Below are 24583 nucleotides of genomic sequence, written 5' to 3'. Positions count from 1 at the left end.
TGAAGGTGTGTTGCGTCGCTGCCATGTCGTTTCAGCTGGTAAGTACACTTGTCAATGTCTATGTTATTTCGTTCTTCTTATGTATTCACTGAGCTGCTAGGTCAGTTGTTTGTTGCCACTATGTGTTCATTGTGTATATCATCTTCTCATCATCATTTGTTTTTCACATTGTCGAACATGAACACACGAATGAATGTGAGGTTGGTTGCGGATGAAGTTTCTGCTTACGAAATTAACCTTACAAATCTGGGAATTAAAGGTACCCTTCTTACTTTGAACCACATGTTTATGCATGGTTTTATGTAAATATATTAATACTTTGGGGGAATGTAACCTAAATCAATTAATCCATTGAGGAAGCAAGCAACATGGTTATCAGTCTTTCCCAAAACCATCACATTGCTCCAATTTTGGGTCTTGATTGGAGTTATACTAATGTAGGAATCGCTTGAGCACTGCCTTACAAACAACTTAAACAAAGTTGCTTGGGGGTTGGTCAACTTCCACCGAAGCTGCCAGTTGATTGCACGACCTATTGTTCCTGTTTCCTACAATGCTGGAACAAGGAGGCATAAAAAGAAAGAAATAAAATAACATGCACGACTTGAATTTCTATTTTTGTATATGTCTTCATAAGATTACATTATTTACAAGGATCATGGGTACCTAGCTACATTCCATTTTAGAGTGTGCGGAGTAGATAAAAGAGAGACATAGAAAGAAAGAAATAAAATAAAGAGAAAGTAATCAAGACCATATGAATATAGATGTAAATAATAACTTTACTTACTAGAGGTTTGAATTTGTTTCAACTAACAAGGTTGATGATGATTATGATGATGCCTTGTTTGGTGAGAGTGCTTCACTAAGTGGTTTTTTGGCCATGTGAATATCTGTTTGAATCCTTCTTTCCCACTAGCCTCTAGACATTGGTTGAGAAACTGATGAAATCCCAATATTATTATGTCCTCCTCCTAACAAGCTTCCTTGATCAGAACCTCACTACTATAAAAGCATGTTTCCACGACGTCGAATTTAAGTCAGTTCTCGGAAGACCGATGTAGAAAAATAAACAGTGACATTTTTGAAATTAAGTCCAACTTTTTAAAGACGGTAACAAAGGTTTTTGTAAAACCGTATTTGATTTGGAGGTTACTAGGACGAGCTTCTTTTTAACCATCTTTGATTTTAAGGTGAAAATTAAATTCATATCTCGTGCCCTTCACTCTACCATTTTGCTTCTCATGCCCTTATTTCTTCCAATCTCCGTCGATTCCGCTTCTCGTGCCCCCTTCTTGAAAACTCCAAGAAAGGTGAGAAGACCAAGTGCACTCATCATCATATTCTCATGCACTCATCACTACCTTCCTTCATTCTTAGTCTTACCTCTTCTTTCCTTTTTTTCCCCTTTCTAATTTTTATGTTTGGCATTGTTCTTTTGTTTCTGAAGATCACCTTATACCATTGGTGGTTGATTAAAGCCAAAAATGACTTCCCCATGAAAGTGTTTAGCTGTCGCTGGTGTCTGGTCAAGAAAGTAAGCTTGACTCCTCGCTTCCCTTCCTTCACGTTAGGGTTTACATGAGTGGTTAATTAAGGGAAGAGAAGAGTTTCAAAATGGGGAAGGCAAAAGAAGCAGCGGTGGTGGCGGGAGCCCTAGCATTCACGTGGCTCCTTATAGAGCTCGCTTTCAAACCCTTCCTTACCAAGGCACGTGCTTCGATTGACAACTCTGACCCGTCACGTGACCCCGACGATGATGCTCTTCCTAAAACCACCATTAATGACGTTCCCAATGTCGCTGATTCTAAACCCGCCGGCGACGTACCTACCGCTGTTGATACTATAACCACCGACCCAGTCTGAAGTGGTCTCTCATTCATGTTATTTTGAATTTCATCATATCTCGAAATTACTGTCCAAATGAAATAATATTGTCAGCCTGTTGTGCTTCTATTAAATTTGTATATTGTGTTGTCAGTGTTGGATCGAGTAGCCTTAGAATAATTAAGAAGGGGGGTTGAATTAATTATTCCTAAACCTTTACTAATTAAAAATTTACTCTTCTAAGGCTTTTACTTATGTTGTTAAGAGAATAAGGAGTAGAAGAGAAACTTAACCAAAAGTAAAAACAGAAATTAAAATGCACAGCAAAAAGTAAAAGAGTTGGGAAAAAGGAGACAAACACACAAGAGTTTTTATACTGGTTCGACAACAACCCGTGCCTACATCCAGTCCCCAAGCGACCTGCGGTCCTTGAGATGTCTTTCAACCTTGTAAAAATCCTTTTACAAGCAAAGATCCACAAGGGATGTACCCTCCCTTGTTCTCTTTGAACCTAGTGGATGTATCCTCCACAAGAACTGATCCACAAGAGATGTACCCTCTCTTGTTCTCAGTCAAACCCAAGTAGATGTACCTTCTACTTGTACCACAAAGGATGTACCCTCCAATGTGTTAAGACAAAGATCTCAAGCGGTTAAACCTTTGATACTTTGTGAATGGGGATACAAAAGAATTCTCAGGCGGTTAAACATTTGAACACTTTTGTATTAGGGAATGGGAAGAATCAAAAGAATTCTCAGACTGTGTCGTTTTGAATTCTTTGACAAGGGAGAAGGGAGACACAAAAGAATACAGGCGGTTAGTCCTTTGTTCTTTTGGAAAAGGGAAAAGAGAGACACAAAAAGAATTCAGGCGGTTAGTCCTTGGCAAATTCTTTTTGGCAAAGGGAGAAGAGAAGAAAAGAATGAATAGCACAAGTTTTCAAGGTTTAGAAAACCAGAAAACTTTGGAAAGCTTTTGGTACAAAGAAGAAGAAGAAGTTCAAAGAGATTCAAGGCTTGTAAAGGATTGTATGAATAAGTGTTCAAGATCATTGAAGTGCAAAACAAAGCCTTGCTTTTATAGACTCTTCATGTGTGGCCAAGAGGACCATTTAGAAGAGTTATAACTTTTAGAAAAACTTAAAACCGATTTGAAAAAGTCAAAAAACCTTTTGAAGAGTTACATCTTTTGATTTGTTCAGAAACAAACACTGGTAATCGATTACCATATTAGTGTAATCGATTACACAAGGCTTTTATGTGAAAGGATGTGACTCTTCACATTTGAATTTGAATTTCAACGTTCAAAGGCACTGGTAATCGATTACCAAAACCTTGTAATCGATTACAGCTTTTTGAAATTAATTGGAATGTTGTAAATTCACTTTGAAAATTTTTTCAAATCCATTTTGCTACTGGTAATCGATTACATCAATCTGGTAATCGATTACCAGAGAGTAAAGCTCTTTGGTAAACATGTTTTGAGAAAAATCATGTGCTACTCAATTTTTGAGAAAAACTTTTCATACTTATTTTGATTAAGCCTTCTCTTGATTCTTGAATCTTGATCTTGATTCTTGAGATCTTGAACCTTGAATCTTGATTCTTGACTCTTAACTTTCCTCTTGAGTCTTGAATTCTTCTTGATTCTATCTTGAACTCTTGAATTGTTCTTGATTCACTTGAGTTGTTCTTTGATTGATCTTTGAGCTTTTTGTCATCACCTTTGTCATCATCTTTTGTTATCATCAAAACACCTTTGAATCACCTTTGATTCACCATGAAGCTTTGCTTCTACAGTCAGTAAATGCTCTGTTTGGTTTGATTTGATTTTAGGATTGAAAAAATATCAGGTTGTTCTATTCTTCTTGTTTCCCTTGTCATTAGATATATGTGTATATTTGATTTATAGTTAAAATTATTCCGACGTGCATTTTAATATAATTAAATAGATAAAAATGAAATACATAAAAAAACAAGAGTTTTGATTCTTTTGCAAAAGTATTTTTCATATTTTTACACCAGATTTTCAAACACTGGGATGTACCAACCTAAATGTTTGTCTATATTTTTTATTTTTTATTTTATTTTGGGAGGAATTAAGATTTTAGGAGAGGGGATGGTGCTTAATGCTTATTGTTGAGCTCCTCTCCTCAAGTTGTGTCACATTAAATTGGGAATGGAACAAATGAACAGATCACAACGCTACTCTTGTTAACCATTTAGCTATACCTGTGATATTTTTTTAGAACTACTATATTTAAAAAATAAAATTATACAAAAGCTTATGCAACAATTTAGGCAAGATTCATAGATCCCATATTTCTAAAGCCTAGGCTAGACTACCATCTTCTCTTTTGTCAAATAAGAAGAAGAAAGACTACCATATTCTCTACGAGGGCAAATATTGCCCCTTTTTCTTCACATTAGGATTGTTTATGGCATGCTAACCCTCTTTTATATAATTAAAGGCTGGTGACTCAAGCTTTGCAAAAGATGAAGGGGAAGATTCCAGAGATTGCGGGCTCTCACATCTCATCTTGGGTTCTTTTGGTATGTTTGTTGGTATCCATTTTTTTTGTTCAATTTCAATTTCACTTGCTTTTAGAGGAATAAATTAATGATGACTGGTGCAAGTCGTTGGCTTAACTAGTCACAACTATTTGCATGTAGTTAGCGATTGATGTTGCGTTTTGTCCAAAGTTTTGATAAATATAATCATCATTTCTAATTAAGACAGAAGCTTGAAAAGAAAGAAGAGCATTTAAATAGTTAATTACCATTTTCCTTTAGTGATGAATAGTAGCAACTATGTACAATCCAAAATTACCTTTCCCTCTTCTTGTTTCTTCATTAAGTCTAAAAAGATCAATAATATATGGATGAGACACGCAACCTAGTTGCCTTCGTTGCATGTTTTAAGCTTTTGACTGCTAACTTGTGGCTACTATTGATGTTGCATGCTGAATGGGAAGCAACTAACAAGCCAGCTAGCAAATTAACAGGTGGGGATGTTGTATTACGTGCAAGGCAAGAAGAAGTGAAGACAAGGCTATTTATAAAAACAAAACTGTAATTTTCTTCGCTTTCAAGTTGATGTGCCATTATTTTCTCATATTTCTTAACCCTTTTTGCACCATTTTAAGTACTTATTAGTCTTAATTGTCAAATTAATTAGGCAGTTTTATTATTTGGGCCCATTAAGCTAATTTGATGTTTTTAATCTAATTTCGGGAATTAATGAAGCATTGGGCTTGGACTTGAAGAGGGCAGACTATTTTATTCTACAAAATTTTATCTTATCTAGACTTTATCTTATCTAGATATTATTTAGATTTGATCTCATCTAGATATTATTTCATCTAGATCTTATCTTAACTTATCTTATCTAGATTTAATTTTATTTTATTTATGGGCTTGGATTTAAAATAGATTTGTAAGCTTTGGGGCTGAAAAACTATATAACAGCACCAAGGTTCTAGTTTAGCGCTCTCTCTTCTCTTTCTCCTTTTTTTCGTTTTTGCAATTCCAGTTCTTACTTTTTGTTTTAGCAATAAAATTTTGTTCTTCAATCTATAATTTCGTTCTCTATTGATTAATGGAAGGCTAAGTCCCCAATGTTGTTTTCTCTTGAGGATCAAACACAGTTCTCTTTGAGGTTCTATTATTACTGTTAAATTTTGTTCAGTTTTTCCTCTTCACTAATTACTCTGAATTTGTTGCTATTAATTCATGCATGCTTAGTGCTTGATTAATTGTCTCTGCACTTAATTTACGTTCATGCTTAATGATCGTTTATGAGTAATTGGTGTATGTGTTGCTTAATCACATAATGAATGCCTTATGTTAAATTTCGCTTAGTAATTTAATTTAGGGTTGGATTAAGTGGTTGAACTGAATAAGGATAAACTCTCGTAACCTAGGACAAGAGACTTGCTTGTGAATAAAGGGGAAACAATGTGTTTTAATTCTGATATTTTCTAATTCACATCTATTCGTTGTTTAATTTACAAAAACAAACAACCCCCCCCCCATTCGTTACTATTTTCCTACTATCTGTTATGAACATTTGGTGTATCATTGCTCGTTGGGAGACGACCTAGGATCACTTCCTAGTTACTTCATTTTAATGTTTATTTGATTCGGGTACGGCCTCGATCAAATTTGGCGCCGTTGTCGGGGAGCAGTGTCTAAAGGTTCATAATAACTAGTGATTCGTGTTTTATGTTTAGTTGTTTTATGCTTTCGTGTGTTGTGTTAGTGTGGTATTTGTGTTGCGTTAAGTGTGTTTAGAGTCTTGTTATTTTGTTTAGTGTGGTGTTTTCATTTAGTTTTTCTGTTCAGCACTTCCCCTGTTTCAGTTTTTATATTTTGCATTGAATAGTGCGTTGCGACGGATTTAGCGACCACTTTTGTTAAACTGGAAAACAGGGTAGTAGTGGAAATCCCTTAGCGACAGATTTTAGAGACAACCCTTGCTGAATTAATTGGGATTTTTTGTTTTGGTAGCTATAGTTGTTATTTTTGGCTGAATTTTTTTGTGGTCACTTCTTTTGATCCATATTTTGTGGGAAAAATAGCTGGAGCCCTTAGTTTGGTTAGATTTGAAAGTTCCAAAAAAGTAGCAAATTTGATTTTTGTCAAAACTTCAAACGGCCATAACTTTTGCTCCGGTTATCAGAATCGCAATTATGATATATCTATTTGGGGTAGAAAAAAAAATTCCCATGCCGTGGCAGATCGCCATAGGCCGGCTGAGGTCTCCTTCTTCCAAAAATTGCAATTATGTCAAAAGTTTTTTATTTTCCAAGTATTATTCTCTTATTTTTCTTAACTTATCATTTTTAGCTTCGATAGTTAGACTTTGAATTTTCGTTTGAAATTTTTTGTGCTATCTTCTCATCATTTTATAAGGTTGATCACAAAATTTCAAGTCATTTGGATATCATTTAATGGTAGCTGTAGTTCAAACCTACACTGTTACTTGCATAAGAAGGCAACTAGTTGTGCATGCTGAATATAATGTATGACTAGAGGCAATCCATCTGACTTACAACCCTTTGATCCTGAGATAGATAGGACATTTCATAGATTAGTTAGACATCATTTAGTACCTTTTGAGCATCCTGAGCATTCTGTTATTAGTGATTTTGAGCATTATTGTTTTGAACATTCTGAGAACATGACACAACCTCCACCCCGTGAGAGGACTCTAAGGGAAATGGTTGCACCTGATTTCACCTACGAAAGCTTGTGCATCCAATACCCTGATGAGGATGTCCCATATGTTCTTAAAACTGGGCTGATCCATTCCCTTCCAAAGTTTCATGGCCTTGCAGGTGAAGACCCACACAAACATCTGAAAGAATTCCATATTGTTTGCTCCACCATGAAACCCCCAGATGTCCAGGAGGATCACATATTTCTGAAGGCTTTTCCTCATTCTTTAGAGGGAGTGGCAAAGGATTGGCTATATTACCTTGCTCCAAGGTCTATCATGAGCTGGGATGACCTCAAGAGAGTATTCTTAGAAAAGACTTTCCCTGCTTCCAGGACCACGACTATCAGAAAAGATATTTCAGGAATTAGGCAACTCAGTGGAGAGAGCTTATATGAATACTGGGAGAGATTTAAGAAACTATGTGCCAGTTGTCCTCACCACCAGATTTCTGAGCAGCTTCTCCTCCAATATTTTTATCAAGGACTCAGTAACATGGAGAGAAGTATGATAGATGCTGCCAGTGGTGGAGCCCTTGGAGACATGACCCCTGCTGAAGCCAAAAATTTAATTGAGAAGATGGCTTCAAACTCCCAGCAATTTAGTGCCTGAAGTGATGCTATTGTCATTAGAGGAGTGCATGAAGTAGCCACGAATTCATCTTCATCAACCGAGACTAAGAAGCTTGAAGGTAAACTAGATGCCTTGGTTAACCTGGTAACCCAACTGGCCATGAATCAAAAATCTGCACCTGTCGCCAGACTCTGTGGTTTATGCTCCTCTACCGACCACCACACAGACCTTTGCCCTTCTGTGCAACAATCTGAAGCAATTGAACAGCCTACAGCTTATGCTGCAAACATCTACAACAGACCTCCTCAACCTCAGCAGCAAAATCAGCCACAACAAAACAATTATGACCTCTCCAGCAACAGGTACAATCCCGGGTGGAGGAATCATCCCAACCTTAGATGGTTGAATCCTTCACAACAGCAGCAACAACAACCTTATTTTCAAAATGCTGCTGGCCCATGCAGACCATACGTTCCTCCACCAATCTAGCAGCAACAACAACAACAGCCTCAAAAACATCAAACAGTTGAGGCTCCTCTGCAACCTTCCCTTGAAGAACTTGTGAGGCAAATGACTATGCAAAACATGCAGTTTCAACAAGAGACCAGAGCCTCCATTCAGAGCTTAACTAATCATATGGGACAATTGGCTACACAGTTAAATCAACACAGTCCCAGAATTCTGACAGATTACCTTCTCAATTTGTCCAGAATCCCAAAAATGTGAGTGCCATTACATTGAGATCGGGAAAGCAGTGTCAAGAACCTCAACCAGCAACATCTTCCTCATCCGTAAATGAACCTGCCCAACTTCACTCTACTCTAGAAAAAAGATGATGAAAATTTAAAGAGTAAGTTACCTAACAATTTCTATGCAGGTGAATCTAAAGAGAAGCAGCATATCTCTCTTCCATTCCCTCCAAGAGCAATTTTCAACAAAAAAAATGGAAGAGACAGAGAAGGAGATATTGGAAACATTTAGAAAAGTAGAGGTAAACATACCTCTGCTGGAAGCAATAAAGCAAATTCCAAGATATGCTAAATTCTTGAAAGAGCTGTGCACTCATAAGCGGAAGCTTAAAGGAAGTGAAAGAATTAGTATGGGCAGAAATGTCTCCGCATTGATTGGTAAGTCTGTTCCCCAAATCCCTGAAAAATGTAAAGATCCAGGTACATTCAGCATACCTTGTATTATAGGGAACAGTAAGTTTGACAATGCCATGCTAGATTTAGGAGCTTCTGTTAGTGTGATGCCTCTATCTATTTTTAATTCTCTATCTCTTGGTCCCTTGCAGTCAACTGATGTGGTAATTCATTTAGCTAATAGAAGTGTTGCCTATCCTGCTGGTTTCATAAAGGATGTCCTAGTTAGAGTTGGTGAATTGATTTTCCCTGTTGATTTTTATATTTTGAATATGGAGGAGGGATTTTCTAAAGGATCAGTTCCCATCATTCTAGGCAGACCTTTTATGAAAACTGCTAGAACTAAGATAGATGTATATGCAGGCACACTATCTATGGAGTTTGGTGATATAACTATTCATTTTAATATTCTTGATGCTATGAAACACCCATCTGAAGATCTTTTTGTATTTCATGTTGACATAATTGACCATATTGTTGATGAATACATGACTGATCTTCATTCTAATCTGCATGCCTGTCACTCTTCATACATTGAATCTGAATTTGTACTTGATCATATGTCTGAATTTGATGTTGAGAGTGAATCTGAAATTGATATTAATTACATGTCTGGTGATGTTTTACCTCTTGAGATTGATTTTCTAGAGTCAGATAGAACTAACCATGTTTCAGGAAGTACACATACCTCTGACTTTCTTTATGAGGTACAGGCTGAGAAACCATCTCTTTCTACCATTATCCAGCCGCCCACACCAGAATTAAAGCCTCTGCCATCAAATTTAAAATATGCTTACTTAGATAAGAGCAAAAGTTTTCCAATAATTATATCTGCCTCCCTTACTGATGAGCAAGAGGAGAAGCTGTTATCAGTTCTCAAGAAGCATAAAAAGGCTATAGGCTGGACCCTGGCGGACATTCCTGGTATTAGTCCATCAACATGTAAGCATCAAATAAATTAGAGGATGGGGCTAAACCAGTAAGACAACCACATAGAAGACTCAACCCGGTAATTCTTGATGTAGCGAAAAAGGAGGTAACCAAGCTTTTGCAAGTTGGCATCATTTATCCTATCTCCGACAGCCAATGGGTGAGTCCCGAAGAAAACCGGCCTCACTGTGATAAAAAATGAGAAGGAGGAGCTGATTCCTACTCGGGTGCAGAACAGTTGGAGAGTCTGCATCGACTATAGGAGGCTGAACCAGGTTACCAAAAAGGACCATTTTCCCCTGCCATTCATTGACCAGATGCTTGAACGTCTGGCAGGTAAATCTCACTACTGTTTCCTGGATGGTTTTTCTGGTTATATGCAAATCACTATTGCTCCTGAGGATCAGGAAAAGACCACATTCACCTACCTCTTCTGCACTTTTTCCTATAGGAGGATGCCTTTCGGCCTGTGCAATGCCCCTGGTACCTTCCAGCGGTGCATGATTAGTATTTTTAGTGATTTTTTAGAAAATTGCATAAAGGTGTTTATGGATGATTTCACTGTATATGGATCCTCTTTTGATGTTTGTTTGGATAGTCTGGAAAAAGTTTTGAATAGATGCACTGAAACTAACCTTGTTCTAAATTTTGAAAAATGTCATTTTATGGTTGAGCAAGGTAGAGTTTTAGGCCACATTATTTCCAATAAGGGCATTGAAGTAGATCCTACAAAAATTTATGTTATTTCACAATTGCCTTGGCCCTCTTGCATGCGAGAGGTGCGATCTTTTCTTGGTCATGCAGGATTCTACAGACGCTTTATAAGAGATTTTAGCAAAGTAGCCCTTCCACTATCCAACTTGTTGCAAAAGGAGGTGGAGTTTGACTTTAATGATAAATGCAAAGAGGCTTTTCATTGCCTCAAAAGAGCACTGACTACCACCCCTATCATTCAGGCACCTGATTGGACAGCCCCATTTGAGCTAATGTGCGATGCATCCAATTACACATTGGGGTTGTCCTTGCTTAAAAGATCTCCTTACTTCAGCTTACTTCTTTTCCACCATGACTTAGGGAGTTTTTCTTTTCCTATCTCCTCCTTTACTTTTATTACATTTGTCCGATTCGATTTGATGGTTTAATTGCTTTTAATCTTTTAATTGTGCTACATTGAGGACAATGTGTTGTTTAAGTATGGGGGGAGTGTTCTTTGGTTTTGCTAGTTTTGTTAAATTTATTAAATTTGTTAATTTTGTTAGTTTTGTTGGATTTCTAGTTTAATATTTTAGGTCTATTCTGTTTGCATGTACAACTTTGCATATTTTTCTTTGAATTATGGGATATGTTCAAGAAATGGGTAATTGTTCTGAAAATAAAAGTCTCTTGACATTTTGTGATTTGAAATCTTTGTTTTTCCTCTACATGTCATGATAGTTTCGAAAGCTCAATTTGAAAGTGATAAGTTTACCTTTGTGAGAATTTGAGCCATCCATCATCATAATCTTTTGGTGTGTTTTGCTCCATTGATTGCTTGCACAATAGCCTTGGCTTGATTCTTGTTGATGCTTCCTAATTCACATGCATATTTGGAAATGATTTAGGCAATTTTGTTCTTATAAGCCTCTAGCCAAATGGACTTACCTTGAATTAATTTCTTTGATAGCCCTTTTGAGCCTTGTTCCCTTTTCTTTGTTTTGAGCTCATTACAAGCCTTAAGTGAAAAACCATGATTTCACCCTACCCTTAAGGAATTTTGGAGCTTTGGAATTGTTTTAGGAATAAGTGTGTGTGTGTGTGGGGGGGGGGGGGGGGGGTTGTTGGATAACATGTTTTGTTGGCTATGCTTCATGATGTATTTTTGGGTCATACTGATGTACATTGTATATGGGTTAAATGTTGGACATGCTGTTGAATGATATGCTAGTTCTCAAATGCTACTGTTCAAAAAAAAAAATTGCAAAACAAAAAAAAATTAGTTGAATCAATTTGAAAAAAAAAAAGAAAAAGAAAAGCAATAAAGTTGAGTGAATAAGATCTTAAATGGAAAAAGAATGATGAGACTCTTGGCTCTACTCTTTGCGTTTAAATTTTATCTTTAGGTTTTCTTATTTTTTAATATGCACTTATTCTCCATTGCTCCTCTATTCCTTTGGGATTTAGCTACTTATTCCATATTTTTCCCTACCTTGTCCTTGGCCCCATTACTATCTTAAAAGACCTTTTGATCCTCATGTGCTTATGTTTATGGGTTGATTGTCAATTTTAGAATCTTGCCAAGTTTATGTGGTGTTGGTTTTCATGGGTGCTTTGAGGGTAAATAGTAGCCTAGACACTTGAGAGATAGAGTGTATATCTTGTGAGGCTTTATCACTTTTCATTCTTGATCTGATTAACTATTTTGCCATGATTGGGTTGCTTGGATGATTTTCACGAATGTCTTGACTCTTTGGATCTCTTCATGTAGATGTTACCCATTCCTTGATTTTCATTGAGAAATATGTAAATGTTTTTGTTTGTCTCTCTTTGATATCCTTGGATTTCGTTCTTTGTTTCATTTTGCCCAGGAGTGCAAAAGGCTAAGTATGGGGGGTTTTGATGTGCCATTATTTTCTCCTATTTCTTAACCATTTTTGCACCATTTTAAGTACTGATTAGTCTTAATTGTCAAATTAATTAGGCAGTTTTATTATTTGGGCCCATTAAGCTAATTTGATGTTTTTAATCTAATTTCAGGAATTAATGAAGCATTGGGCTTGAATCCAGAATTGGGCTTGGACTTGAAGAGGGCAGACTATTTTATTCTACAAAATTTTATCTTATCTAGACTTTATCTTATCTAGATATTATTTAGATTTGATCTCATCTAGATATTATTTCATCTAGATCTTATCTTATCTTATCTTATCTAGATTTAATTTTATTTTATTTATGGGCATGGATTTAAAATAGATTTGTAAGCTTTGGGGCTGAAAAACTATATAATAGCACCAAGGTTCTAGTTTAGCACTCTCTCTTCTCTTTCTCCTTTTTTTCGTTTTTGCAATTCCAGTTCTGACTTTTTGTTTTAGAAATAAAATTTCGTTCTTCAATCTATAATTTCGTTCTCTATTGATTAATGGAAGGCTAAGTCCCCAGCGTTGTATTCTCTTGAGGATCAAGCACAGTTCTCTTTGAGGTTCTATTATTACTGTTAAATTTTGTTAAGTTTTTCCTCTTCACTAATTACTCTGAATTTGTTGCTATTAATTCATGCATGCTTAGTGCTTGATTAATTGTCTCTATGCTTAATTTACGTTCATGCTTAATGATTGTTTATGAGTAATTGGTGTATGTGTTGCTTAATCACATAATGAATGCCTTATGTTAAATTTCGCTTAGTAATTTAATTTAGGGTTGGATTAAGTGGTTGAACTGAATAAGGATAAACTCTCGTAACCTAGGACAAGAGACTTGCTTGTGAATCAAGGGGAAACAATGTGTTTTAATTCTGATATTTTCTAATTCACATCTATTCGCTGTTTAATTTACAAAAGCAAACAACCCCCCCCCCCCCATTCGTTACTATTTTCCTATTATCTGTTATGAACATTTGGTGTATCATTGCTCGTTGGGAGACGACCTCGGATCCCTTTCTAATTACTGCATTTTAATGTTTATTTGATTCGGGTACGGCCTCGATCACAAGTGCTTTGTTTTTATTTTCCTTTTTTCTTTCTTTCACATCTTGGTAACCAGACTAAGATATTAGCAAAAGACAAGCTACTTTTTAATATTTCTGTCAATACGCAAATAACCACTTTCACATTGTAATTTTTGTTTTAGCAACTCTGATTCATAGGTTAATTATCACATAACTCCATGAATTGTTTAGAACACAAATTATATCTGAATTGGGGCATAGAAATGAATTTATGTTCACTTTTATATTTCAGTCCTTCAATTTGTTATTTCAATCTTATTATTAGTCTTTCTTATCGTGTATGGTTCTTTATCAGGTTCTCTCTGTTGTTGGGCTTCTTCAAGATGAAGTTGATCCAATGGTCTTTGTTATGAAGGTTGAAAAGGCACCTTTGGAATCATATGTTGATATTGGTGGTTTAGATGCTCAGATACAGGAAATTAAAGAAGCAGTCAAACTTCCCCTGACGCATCCTGAACTGTATGAAGACATTCGTATCAAGCCTCCTAAAGGAGTCATTTTATATGGAGAACCTGGAACTGGGAAGACGTTGCTAGCTAAGGTGTGCATTTTTTTGGGTTTCTTATATAAGGTGTTGGAATATAATCCTAACATCTTTTTTATTCCTCATTTCTCTGTTTAATAACATGGAGTTTGAAATTCTTTCTCATGTCTTCTTCCACAAAAAAGAGATTTGAATGCTTATCTGATATATATGGTTTATGCATTACAAAGTTTTTTTTAAAATGTCTGTGTCTACAAAATTGATTTTTCATGTTACTTGTTTGAAATTCAGTTATTTCCTAGTTATTGATTGGTGGCTTTACGAATACTGGAGGACATTGCATGAATTTTCTCTTAAGACTTTTCGCTTTCATAATCAATGTACAGAAGAAAAAAGTTCTTGAGTGTTTAAGATATTAACCTGTGGTTGATGATCTTGATGGTAAAGTGAAGCTATAGATATAGAAAAATTCTTTGATTTTGTTGATATTACAGGGTTTTAGGAATTAAGGGAGGAATTTGAGAGAATAGAGACTGAATAATATTTTCTTGAGCATTGCAAGGTATTTTAATGTTACAAGATATGATACACTGACCTTTATTTATACTATTATTAGATCATAATCCTAAGTAAATAAGGAAACAAGTAATAAGATAAGAAATCCTAGGAGATAATACGGAAATATGAAACTAATCCTACAGGATAACATAATATACCTTTGTTTTAAAAAAAATTCTTCATTAAATATCACAACAAATTTTTTCTTATTTATTTAATTATATTGATATTATTTAAGCATTTAAATATCACGACAAATTTTTTATTCCTGCAGGTGTTAGACATCATTTAATTAACTCCAAACATGGTTAAAAAGTAATGTTTTTCTGTTTGCATCTAGAAACAACAACTAACAAAACTTGTGGTAATTTTTATCTGATGAAATTGATGTCGTTGGTACAAAGAGGTAAGTTATCAAGTATCAACCTCTAGAGTCACTATTTTAACACATTTTCTATCCTCTTTTTTGGATGTAGTTTTTTATTTTGGGAGGAGCTGGGGTACATGACTGGTAGAAGAGTGATATCATGAGTCAATTCTTATTATATGTCTCTTATATGCTTTGCAGGTATGATGCCCACTCAAGTGGAGAACGTGAAATTCAAAGGACTATGTTGGAGTTGCTGAACTAGTTAGATGGTTTCGATTCAAGAGGTGATGTTAAAGAGATTCTTGCAACCAATTGAATTGAAAGCCTTGATCCAGCCCTGTTGCGACCTGGTCAAATTGACAAGAATATTGAATTGGTGTTGAGTTTGCAAAGAGTGCAGTTACTATTCCAGCTGTGTGGAATATTCAAGTCAGTACCTGGCTTCGTCATTGTGAGTTTCTTGCTAATGAGATTGAATGCTTTTATTGCAGGGTTTGATTAGCTATCTCAGTAGGATATAGCCATCATTCAATTTAGGCATAGAACCTAGTTTACGGTCCTAGCTACATCATTCAATTTAGGCATAGAACCTGGTCGTATTATAATGAAGAAGTTATTACACAACCATTGATTCTATTTGTTGTTACTTTGTGTTATTTGTTTTCCTTTTTTTCTCTTTGGAGAAGAGATATGGAGATGCCTATAATGAAGTGATGACCCAATTAAATGGTAAGGGCGCATGCATCAGTTACTACCACTGTGTACTTTCTTTTATTATAGCCTAACAATATATATTTTGATTACAATTTAGAATCAAGATATCAACATGTGGAGAGTAAGAGAGCTACAATGAGGCTAGAACAAGGTTCCCATTCTTGTATTGAAAGAGCCATTGATTCACATGGAGCATTTGCCATTTTGTACAGTCGCCACTCAAAGCATTATATTAAGAAACCCGAGGTATTTGAGCATGTAAACAGGTTACTCAATCAACTTGCCATTTGAGGGATCTTTTTTACTGATTCCGTTTCAAACACTCAAAGCATAAGGAGCTCATGTTATTTATTTTTTAATAACTTCTTAAAAGAATCTCACAGGCATTATATATAAACAGGTTACTCGGTCAACTTGTCATTTGAGGGATCTTTTTTAATGATTCCATTTCAAACACTCAAAGCATAATGAGCTCATGTTATTTATTTTTTAATAACTTCTTAAAAAAATCTCACATGCATTATATATAAGGTTACACACACACACTCACATTTGGTTGTTTTATTCAGATTGTGTTCCTAACTTGAGGCAGCAATCTCCTTGTAAATTATTGAGTGAGTTTTGTGATGAAAGAAAACTCTAAAGGAAGTAGTAGTTGGATAAACATAAATGAGCTTTCAAAAGAGTGCTGCACTGGGATAATTTTTTTTTCAATAATTAAATTGAATTTAAGATATTGGATAATGCTTTAATGATGACTCAATTCATCATGCAGGTTTTACTGGGACGGGCAACTCAAAGTGTTCCTGTGGACATTGACTTGGGCATCAATGGAGGGCATGTCAATGCAATATCTCGACGTCACGTTAGTTATATTTACCAACTTAAACTTAAATGTCAATGTTGTAGCAACTTTTTGCTGCATTTGATCGATTTTGGATAAAAACATGCATAATGTACATCTCATTTTTAAATTTATATAACAGTGTTTACATCATAAAATACGTTACACTGTACTAATAACCTCAATATGGTTTATGAAATACTTCAACAACAAAATAATGCATGGTCTTTCTCACTACTGTAATGCTGTTTTAGATCAAAGAAATGCAGAAAATAAAAGTTTGGTTGATACATTAGCAATTCTCCCCTTTTTTCTCCTAATTTTAGCTTCAAAGAGAAATGAATGTCGTCCTAGGAATTTAATGAGAAACATTGTGATTTTCCGTACACATTATATTACACTTGTGCATGTGTAACTTTTAGGTGAATAAGCTAACTAACAAACTATATGTTAAATAAAGATCATTCACTACTAAAAAAACAGCTTTCTACATCGTCCAATTAACATTGGTTATAGCTAAAACCAATGTTAACGAAAGCGTGGTGGCATTTTTGTAAATAAGTAGACTTAGTTAACATCGGTTTTTCCAAAACCGATGTTAGTATGCGATTGTTAACATCGGTTTTGTAAAAACTGATGTTATCGAGTCGATGTTAACATCGGTTTTATTATAACCGATGTTACGTAGTTGATGTTAACATCGGTTAGTTTTAAAAAACCGATGTTGTTATCATTATAAATTAAACTTCTAAAATTGCACAACCCGCGCTTGAACCCTATCGTTCTTCTTCTTTCTCCTTGTGTCAAAGTCGCCTGCGCTTCCGTGACTGCAACCACATTGTGGAGATCGTGTTTGTGGAGATCGTCTTTGGCACTTATCCATTGAGGTACGTCCTTTCGTTTTAACATTAGGCGTTCGTCGTTTTAACATTAGGCATTCGTCGTTTTAACATTAGGTGTTCGTCGTTTTAACCCAGGGCTTTATTGTTGTTTCTCCTTCTGCCTTAGTTCGTGTTTGTCGCAAACTGGGCTGCGCTTCCGTGACTGCAACCACATTGTCGAGTTCGCGTTTGTGGAGTTCGTGTCTGCGCTTCCATCGAAGGTATGTCTCTGTTGTATGTTAATGATGAAAATCCATTGTTCAATGGTGTGTCTTTGTTGTGATGTTTCGAAACCCTAGTTAGGCACAAAGGGTTAATCGTAACTGAATGTGTAGTGATTTAGGACCATATGTAACTGCCTTAAGCAGTTATTGCAGAATAAATTATGGAGTAACAGCAAGGGGGTTAGGCAATTTTTAGTGGGTTTTCAGGAAGGGAGACATGAGGCTGTCAAATTTACATAGAGGGTTTCAGGGACAAAGCTTTTTTTTTTTGCACAGCAAAAATCAATATATTATATATAAAGATCAGTACTAGGTGTACTGAAAATAAGATAGGAATACAAGGCAAAAAGAGCCTAAACCCCACTAGGGAGAAACGGTAGATAGGACAACATACAAAGCAAACCCAACCCCTTTAAGAAAAAGCCTCCTTCAGATTAGTTGACCAGAAATTAAAATGCGATTGGAAACCCTTCTCCACACACTTGAGCCAGGACCAGGTGTGGAATAGAGCCTCATCCATGACCTTTTCTGGATTAAAAGGCTGATTATTGAAAATCATGCCATTTCTGTGATGCCAAATGGACACTGACAAAGCTATCCAGAGAAATTCCCATCTCTTGACTGTGTAGCTTGGCCTATTCCACTGAGAGAATTGCAGAAAATGATTCTTTGGGTCAGTGGGGAAGGGACCCACTCTATTAACCCATCTCATAGGCTCCCACCAGAGACTCCTAGTCTTGGAGCAGTTGAAAAAAAGATGATTGACAGATTCTTCTTCAAGGTCACATAAGGGGCAACTATATGTATGCAATGACACTTGCCTCCTTCTAAGATTATCCCTAGTAGGGAGCCTGTTCTTGAATAATCTCCATGAAAAAGCACTAGCTCTTGGGGGAATTTTCAGACTCCACATGATGTTAAGAACCCTGTCCTCAATAGCACTAGCATGACCCTCCTGTAGCACTTTGTAAGCAGACTTTGTGGAATATAGGCCATTAGGATCAGACTTCCAACAAAGGAAATCCCTGATGGAGTGATTGATGTTGCCTGACTCGATGTCAGCTATAAAATCAGCTACCATGTCAATTTCATGGTCAAAAAAGTTCCTTCTCCATGTTAGCTTCCATTCCCATCTCTCTTCCACAAAATTCCCCATAGAATTAATTGAGGAGGTCTGCTGATTGCTTATTAAAAATAGAGTGGGATTAATTGAAGGGGCACATTCCGAGGCAACATTACAGTCAGCCCATAAATACTGACATATCCTCCTATCAATGGCTTCGATTTTTGTTTCTTGGATACATAGAACATCAAGATTGTTGGTCAAGGTCATTTTTCTTATGGCTGACCACTTGACACCACTACCCAACCCTCTAGAGTTAAAGGATAAAATATTCATGAGTCAATATTGTCCTTTCCCAACACAGCTATTAAATCTGTTGTATGTTCACTAGCAACCTTATCAGTCTCAGGGACAAAGATTTGATTTACACAGAGGGTTTCAGGGACAAAGCTTTGATTTACATATTGAATTTCATCCAAATTTTTGACAAGTCATTGTTACTTCCATGAATATTGATATTGTATCATGCTTAATTATATGCATTTGCTTATTCTGATCATTGTGTGTTGTGTGATTATTTCTTCCATGCAGGTACATGATTCCTATTTGTTGTGAGAGTGAAATGATGGGCAGCAGCACCAACTGAGGTGAGTTTATATTTCCTTTTTTTTTTTTTGTCTTTATCTTTGTTAGTTTGTTATATAGTTTTTATTTTATATGTTTGAGTTTAAAATGTGTAAAAAATAGAAATAGAAAGGTCTAGTGATTGCTTAGGAATTCCTTGCTGTTTCATGGCATTCCTTTTGAACCTCAAAAGGTGCTTATGATGGCCTTTGGTTAAATTTCTGATTATATGTATTGGGGTCCTTGTGCTGGGTTATTGTTGGGTTTGTTTTGCTTTTTGGAAGGTGGCACTTTTGTGTCTTGTATCTTTTATTTTCAGTACCTGTGGTACTGTTCTGTTTAATATTTTTTTTTTGAACTGCAAAGATAATTTATATTGATAATTAGAAGTACCAGTGGTACTACAGATTACAAAGACACATTTTTTTTTGCACAGCAAAAATCAATATATTATATATGAAATTCAGTACTAGGAAGACAAGCTTTGTCCCACTTCACCCAAGGAATCTTGCTGACCTCTTGGTGACTTCCCCACAGAAAATTTCTCTGGTTGGAGACAATTTTTTGCACCACTTTTTTGGGGATCCTAAAGAAGGATAGAAGGTAGATAGGTAAGGCTGAGAGGACAGAATTAATAAGAGTGATTCTGCCCCCATTGATAGAGTTCTTTGCTTCCATTTTGCAAGTTTGACTTCAAACTTCCTTACAATAGGCTGCCACACGATCCAGCTCTTAGAGGACACCCCAACTGGAATTCCAAGATAAGTAAAAGGAAATTCCAAAGTACTGCAATTAAGGAATTGGGCAGCTTCCCTGCACCAACTTGCTGATTTACCCAAACAACCAAAGTGGCTTTTAGAGTAATTTATCTTGAATCCACACACCATCCATGAAAATACCTGGAATAGCATTTTTTCTTCTTCTATGATTGATCAATCTGTGAAAATAAGTAGAGTTGTTGTCCCCTTCTTTTAGCCACTTAATTCTAGCCTTTTGTCTCAACATAGATTCATATGCATAAGCTGCCTCCCACAATTGAACTTGAAGAGATTTCTTAAGAGTGACTTCCACTTGGGATAGAGGTTTGTCATTTAGATTCATATGATATGTATTCTTAAAAAATTGTCAATGAGCTGTTTGATAGAATGACTGAAAAAGGTTTTAAATACACTCTCAGTATAATGTCTTTTGAGAGTCAATTTATCACCATGAAGTGAGAGTCATATTGTTGATAAAAGGCTTTAAATACACTGTGGCTAATTTCTGTATGGTTTTTTTTAGGGCTATCATTTACTACTGCTAATTGGCGTTGCTGCGGAAGCGCTTTGATTATATCTTTGAAGCCTCAAAGTCAGGTATTTATATCTTTGATTCAAAAACTAATTTGAAATTGTTGTTGTATGCATTACTGGTATATTTGTAACTTATGCTATGCCTGTCTACATGACCTTTGTTTCATTGGACTGATATCTTTGAAGTATTTACTGTGATTTAAACTCTCATAACTTGTTCATTGTTAGTGTTGAATGTTTTTGTAATTTTATCTGTTTCCCTTCTCTATATATATGTTGTGACTGCCACTGCCCTTCTCTCTTTCTTGTATTATCTTTTTTTTTATCAGCAAAATTATAATTTGTATTAATAACTGTGAGTACCAGAGGTACTAAATATACAAGGTAGAAACCAGCAGACTAGTAGAAGCATAGGTCCTACGAATCAGGTGCCAATCTAAATAGAATACAATAACCCTGCACTGCTACCCTAATAAAAAAATGTTGTTGATAAATTACTAGACCAATAGTTGTAGGGCTGGGCAAAGCCTTTCTCTAGCTGTCTTGTCCGCAAATTCCCTTTTTTTTTGCTCAGCAAAATTAGATATTATATATATTGAAAACTACCAGTGGTACTAAGATTACATTGGTAGAGATAAATGTGCATTTGGTTGCTGTTTTATAACAGAACCACTTACAACAAGCTAATTGATACATAGATTGTGAATCCTCTACAGCCTATTTACTAAACACTTCCTTTAGGTTGGAGGACCACTGATTAAAATGTGTTCCAAAGTCTGTCTCCATATTTCTAAATGGGCAAGCTCCTCCTCTACATCTCCACAAAATGGGCACTGTACCTCATTTAATTATCACAACCTGCCGCCTTCTAAGATTCATCCTAGTTGGAAGTCTGTCCCTAATTAGCCTCCAACCAAAAACCAGTGATTTACTTGGTATTTTGAGCTTCCAAATGTCCACAAAGTCCAAATTCTGATTAGCTCCCATCTGTGCTTCCCATATCAAGTCATATCCGCTTTTTGTTGAGTAGTATCCAGTTTGATCATGCTTCCAGCTGCACCTATCCTCCCTATTTGGCTGAATCTGCTGCTGTGATAGTTCTCCAAGGAAATTATCTGCCATTTGAATTTCACTATCAAAAAGAGCCGTCCTCCAAGATAGCTTCCACTCCCATCCGTCGTTGGTGTTATTCCCCATATTCATAATGATTTGTTTCTGTTGATCAAAAATTCGGTACAGCCTTGGTTATTTGTCCATTAATGGTATAGCATTTTGTGTCCAAGGGTCCTCCCAAAATCTTAACTTCTCCCCACCTCCCACCTTCCAATTTCTTTCCGTTTTGACTACCTGGTTCTGTTGTTGCTGCTGACTTGATAGCAGGTCCCTCCACCAAATAGAGTCTTGGCTTCCTCTAATCCCTTCCTCCAATGCCCTCCAGCCTCCATACTTTGAGACTATGAACTCTACAGATTATCAACCCCTTCCATTCGCTGCAAGAGTTCCAATATGCTTCCAGCTTTTATCTTAGCTCTATCAGTTCCATTTTCTGACAACTCCTGCAGTGCTGCTTCTGCACCATGTTCTTTCGCTAGTTTTAATTGCAGTGGATCTCCGGTGCATAGTGACCACAAGACAGCAGCAACATTCTCTCGATTGCGTGGAGAGCCGGTTTGTATAACCTCAACAACAATATGAATTGGCTTGGTTCTTCAACACAAGTGTCTGGTGTCCTGTATGCAAAGGACAGCAGCAGCAGCATCCTGTATGCACAAGTGTCTGCTGTGTCTTGGTGCAGGTTCTTCAACACACACACACACACACACACACACACACACACACAGAAACACATACACACAGAAACACACACACACAGAAACACACACACACACACACACACAGAAACACAGACACACAGACACACACACACACAGCCACAGCCACACACACACACAGAAACACACACACACACACACACACACACACAGCCACACACCCACACACACACACAACCATACACACACAGAAACACACACACACACACAGAAACACACACACACATACACACACAGCCACACACCCACACACACACACAACCATAGACACACACACACAGAAACACACACACACACACACACACAGAAACACACACACACACACACACAGCCAGAAACCCACACACACACACACACACACAGCCAGAAACCCACACACACACACAGCCATACACACACAGACACAGACACAGAAACACACACACACACTCACACACACACACACAGAAACACACACACACACACACAGCCATACACACACATACACACACACACACACAGACCCTCATTAGCCCTGTCAGTCCTTCAGCCACTAAGTGAAAGAGTAATGGAGCCAAAGGGTCTCCTTGTCTCAACCCTCATGATACACACAGATCCTTATGATACGCACACACACACATATACCCAACTACAATATTAAACCATAAGCACCCTTCAAACCCAGCATTTGAAATTAGTTACATAAACAACTGCTGATGTCTATATTTGTCTGTAATTGAATTTGACCTTTTGTATGTTCTTGTATGTGATCAGTGTAATCTGCTATATAAACAATTGTTGTTCATGGTGAGTGAACCTTAGATTCCCGTTTGAGACTGAATGCAATGACTCTTGCGGACAGTTTGCATTAGCCATTGTATTTAGTCTTGAATTGTCCGTTTGGACAGTTTGGGGAGACTGGTATTTTTATGTTACATTCATTCGTGAAGGTTATTATTATTTTCATTAATTTGATTAAATTTTGGTTCACTGCATTTCAAGTTGTTCTCCGAGTGCATACTTGATTATCGGGAAATTCATTTGACCGATGTCATGTCGTGTACTTGGAGACCAATGTGAAATGCTGCCGAAATTTAGTCAAATTTTTGTAAATAATGGTAACCTTGACGATTGAAGCTAACATAAAAGACAGTTTTCCTAAATGGGATAGGCCCACACCTATAAATAAAAAAGTGAGATTTTCATGCATGGAATTGCGTAGATGGATCGAAGTTGGATGAATGAAAGTCGCATGAGCCCAGAATATGAGGATGGCATCGAACAGTTCTTGCAACTTGCTTCAGAAAGAGGTCGACCGAATGAAGAAGGAAAATATTATTGTCCTTGCATCAACTGTTTGAATGGAAGACGACAATTACTCGATGACATACGGACCATCTATTGTGTGATGGGATTAAGAAGAATTACACAACGTGGATATGGCATGGTGAAGTGACAGACATGCAAAGTGGGTCCCAATCTGAACCATTTGATGTAGAAATGGGAGATCGGTTAGAGGACATGATTCGTGACCTTGGACAGGAGTCTTTCCAGCAAGCACACGCCCCTGTGTATGAAGGATTGCAGAGTGATTCTAAGAAGCCTTTGTATGCAGGCTGCAAGAATTCCTTAACCCTGTTGTCTGCTGTGTTAAGTCTGGTTAATGTGAAGGCCAGGTATGGGTGGAGTGACAAAAGTTTCACCTCACTGCTTGAGGTAGTGCACAATCTGCTTCCAGAGGACAACACATTGCCTAAAAGTTACTGTAAGGCGAAAAAGATATTGTGTCCGATGGGTATGGAGTATCAGAAGATTCATGCTTGCCCCAATGATTGCATGCTCTACAGGCATGAATTCCAAGAAATGTCCAAATGCCCTGTCTGTGGGACTTCACGGTACAAAGTGAAGGATGAAGAGGAAAGCAATTCTGATGAAAACTCCAACAAGGGCCCCCAGCGAAGGTTTTGTGGTATCTTCCAATCATTCCAAGGTTTAAGCGTCTGTTTGCTAACGAGGACGACGCAAAAGACCTTACATGGCATGCAAATGGAAGGATTTCTGATGGAATGGTCCGTCATCCGGCTGATTGCTCCCAGTGGAAGAAGATTGATGGTTTGTATCCGAATTTCGGGAATGAGCCAAGAAATCTTAGACTTGGACTAGCCAGTGATGGAATGAACTCATATGGCACCTTAAGCACTCAACACTGTTCATGGCCAGTTCTGCTAGTAATTTACAATTTGCCTCCTTGGTTGTGCATGAAGCGAAAATACATGATGTTGTCTATGATGATATCGGGCCCAAGACAGCCAGGAAATGGCATTGATGT

The 24583-nt window shown here is 36.8% G+C and overlaps 3 protein-coding genes and 1 non-coding gene across 4 annotated transcripts; 1 reads left to right on the top strand and 3 right to left on the bottom strand.

The window, feature by feature from the left end:
* Positions 1 to 1617: 1617 nt before the first annotated feature.
* LOC100814975 (probable 26S proteasome subunit rpt4) lies at positions 1618 to 17403 on the top strand. The gene is made up of 4 exons (XM_006601583.1): positions 1618 to 1860; positions 13685 to 13930; positions 16291 to 16380; positions 17368 to 17403. Exons 1-4 carry the CDS (start codon positions 1618 to 1620, stop codon positions 17401 to 17403), a joined length of 615 nt encoding a protein of 204 aa, XP_006601646.1.
* Positions 7387 to 7494, bottom strand: LOC112999997 (small nucleolar RNA R71). The gene has a single exon (XR_003265270.1). It is a non-coding gene; the product is annotated as a small nucleolar RNA R71 (small nucleolar RNA).
* Positions 17404 to 17876: 473 nt separating the features above from the next.
* Positions 17877 to 18620, bottom strand: LOC102665792 (uncharacterized). Its single transcript, XM_006601582.1, has one exon. It carries the CDS (start codon positions 18618 to 18620, stop codon positions 17877 to 17879), a length of 744 nt encoding a protein of 247 aa, XP_006601645.1.
* Positions 18621 to 21283: 2663 nt separating this feature from the next.
* LOC106796697 (uncharacterized) lies at positions 21284 to 21640 on the bottom strand. Its single transcript, XM_014769616.1, has one exon. The coding sequence runs from the start codon at positions 21638 to 21640 to the stop codon at positions 21284 to 21286; it is 357 nt and encodes a 118-aa protein (XP_014625102.1).
* Between the last annotated feature and the right edge of the window lie 2943 nt (positions 21641 to 24583).

The sequence above is a fragment of the Glycine max genome, chromosome 17 (assembly GCF_000004515.6).
Source record: "Glycine max cultivar Williams 82 chromosome 17, Glycine_max_v4.0, whole genome shotgun sequence".
Lineage (NCBI taxonomy): Eukaryota > Viridiplantae > Streptophyta > Magnoliopsida > Fabales > Fabaceae > Glycine > Glycine max.
The sequence above is the reverse complement of the archived record's forward strand: the minus strand, read 5'-3'. Positions and strand labels throughout refer to the sequence as shown.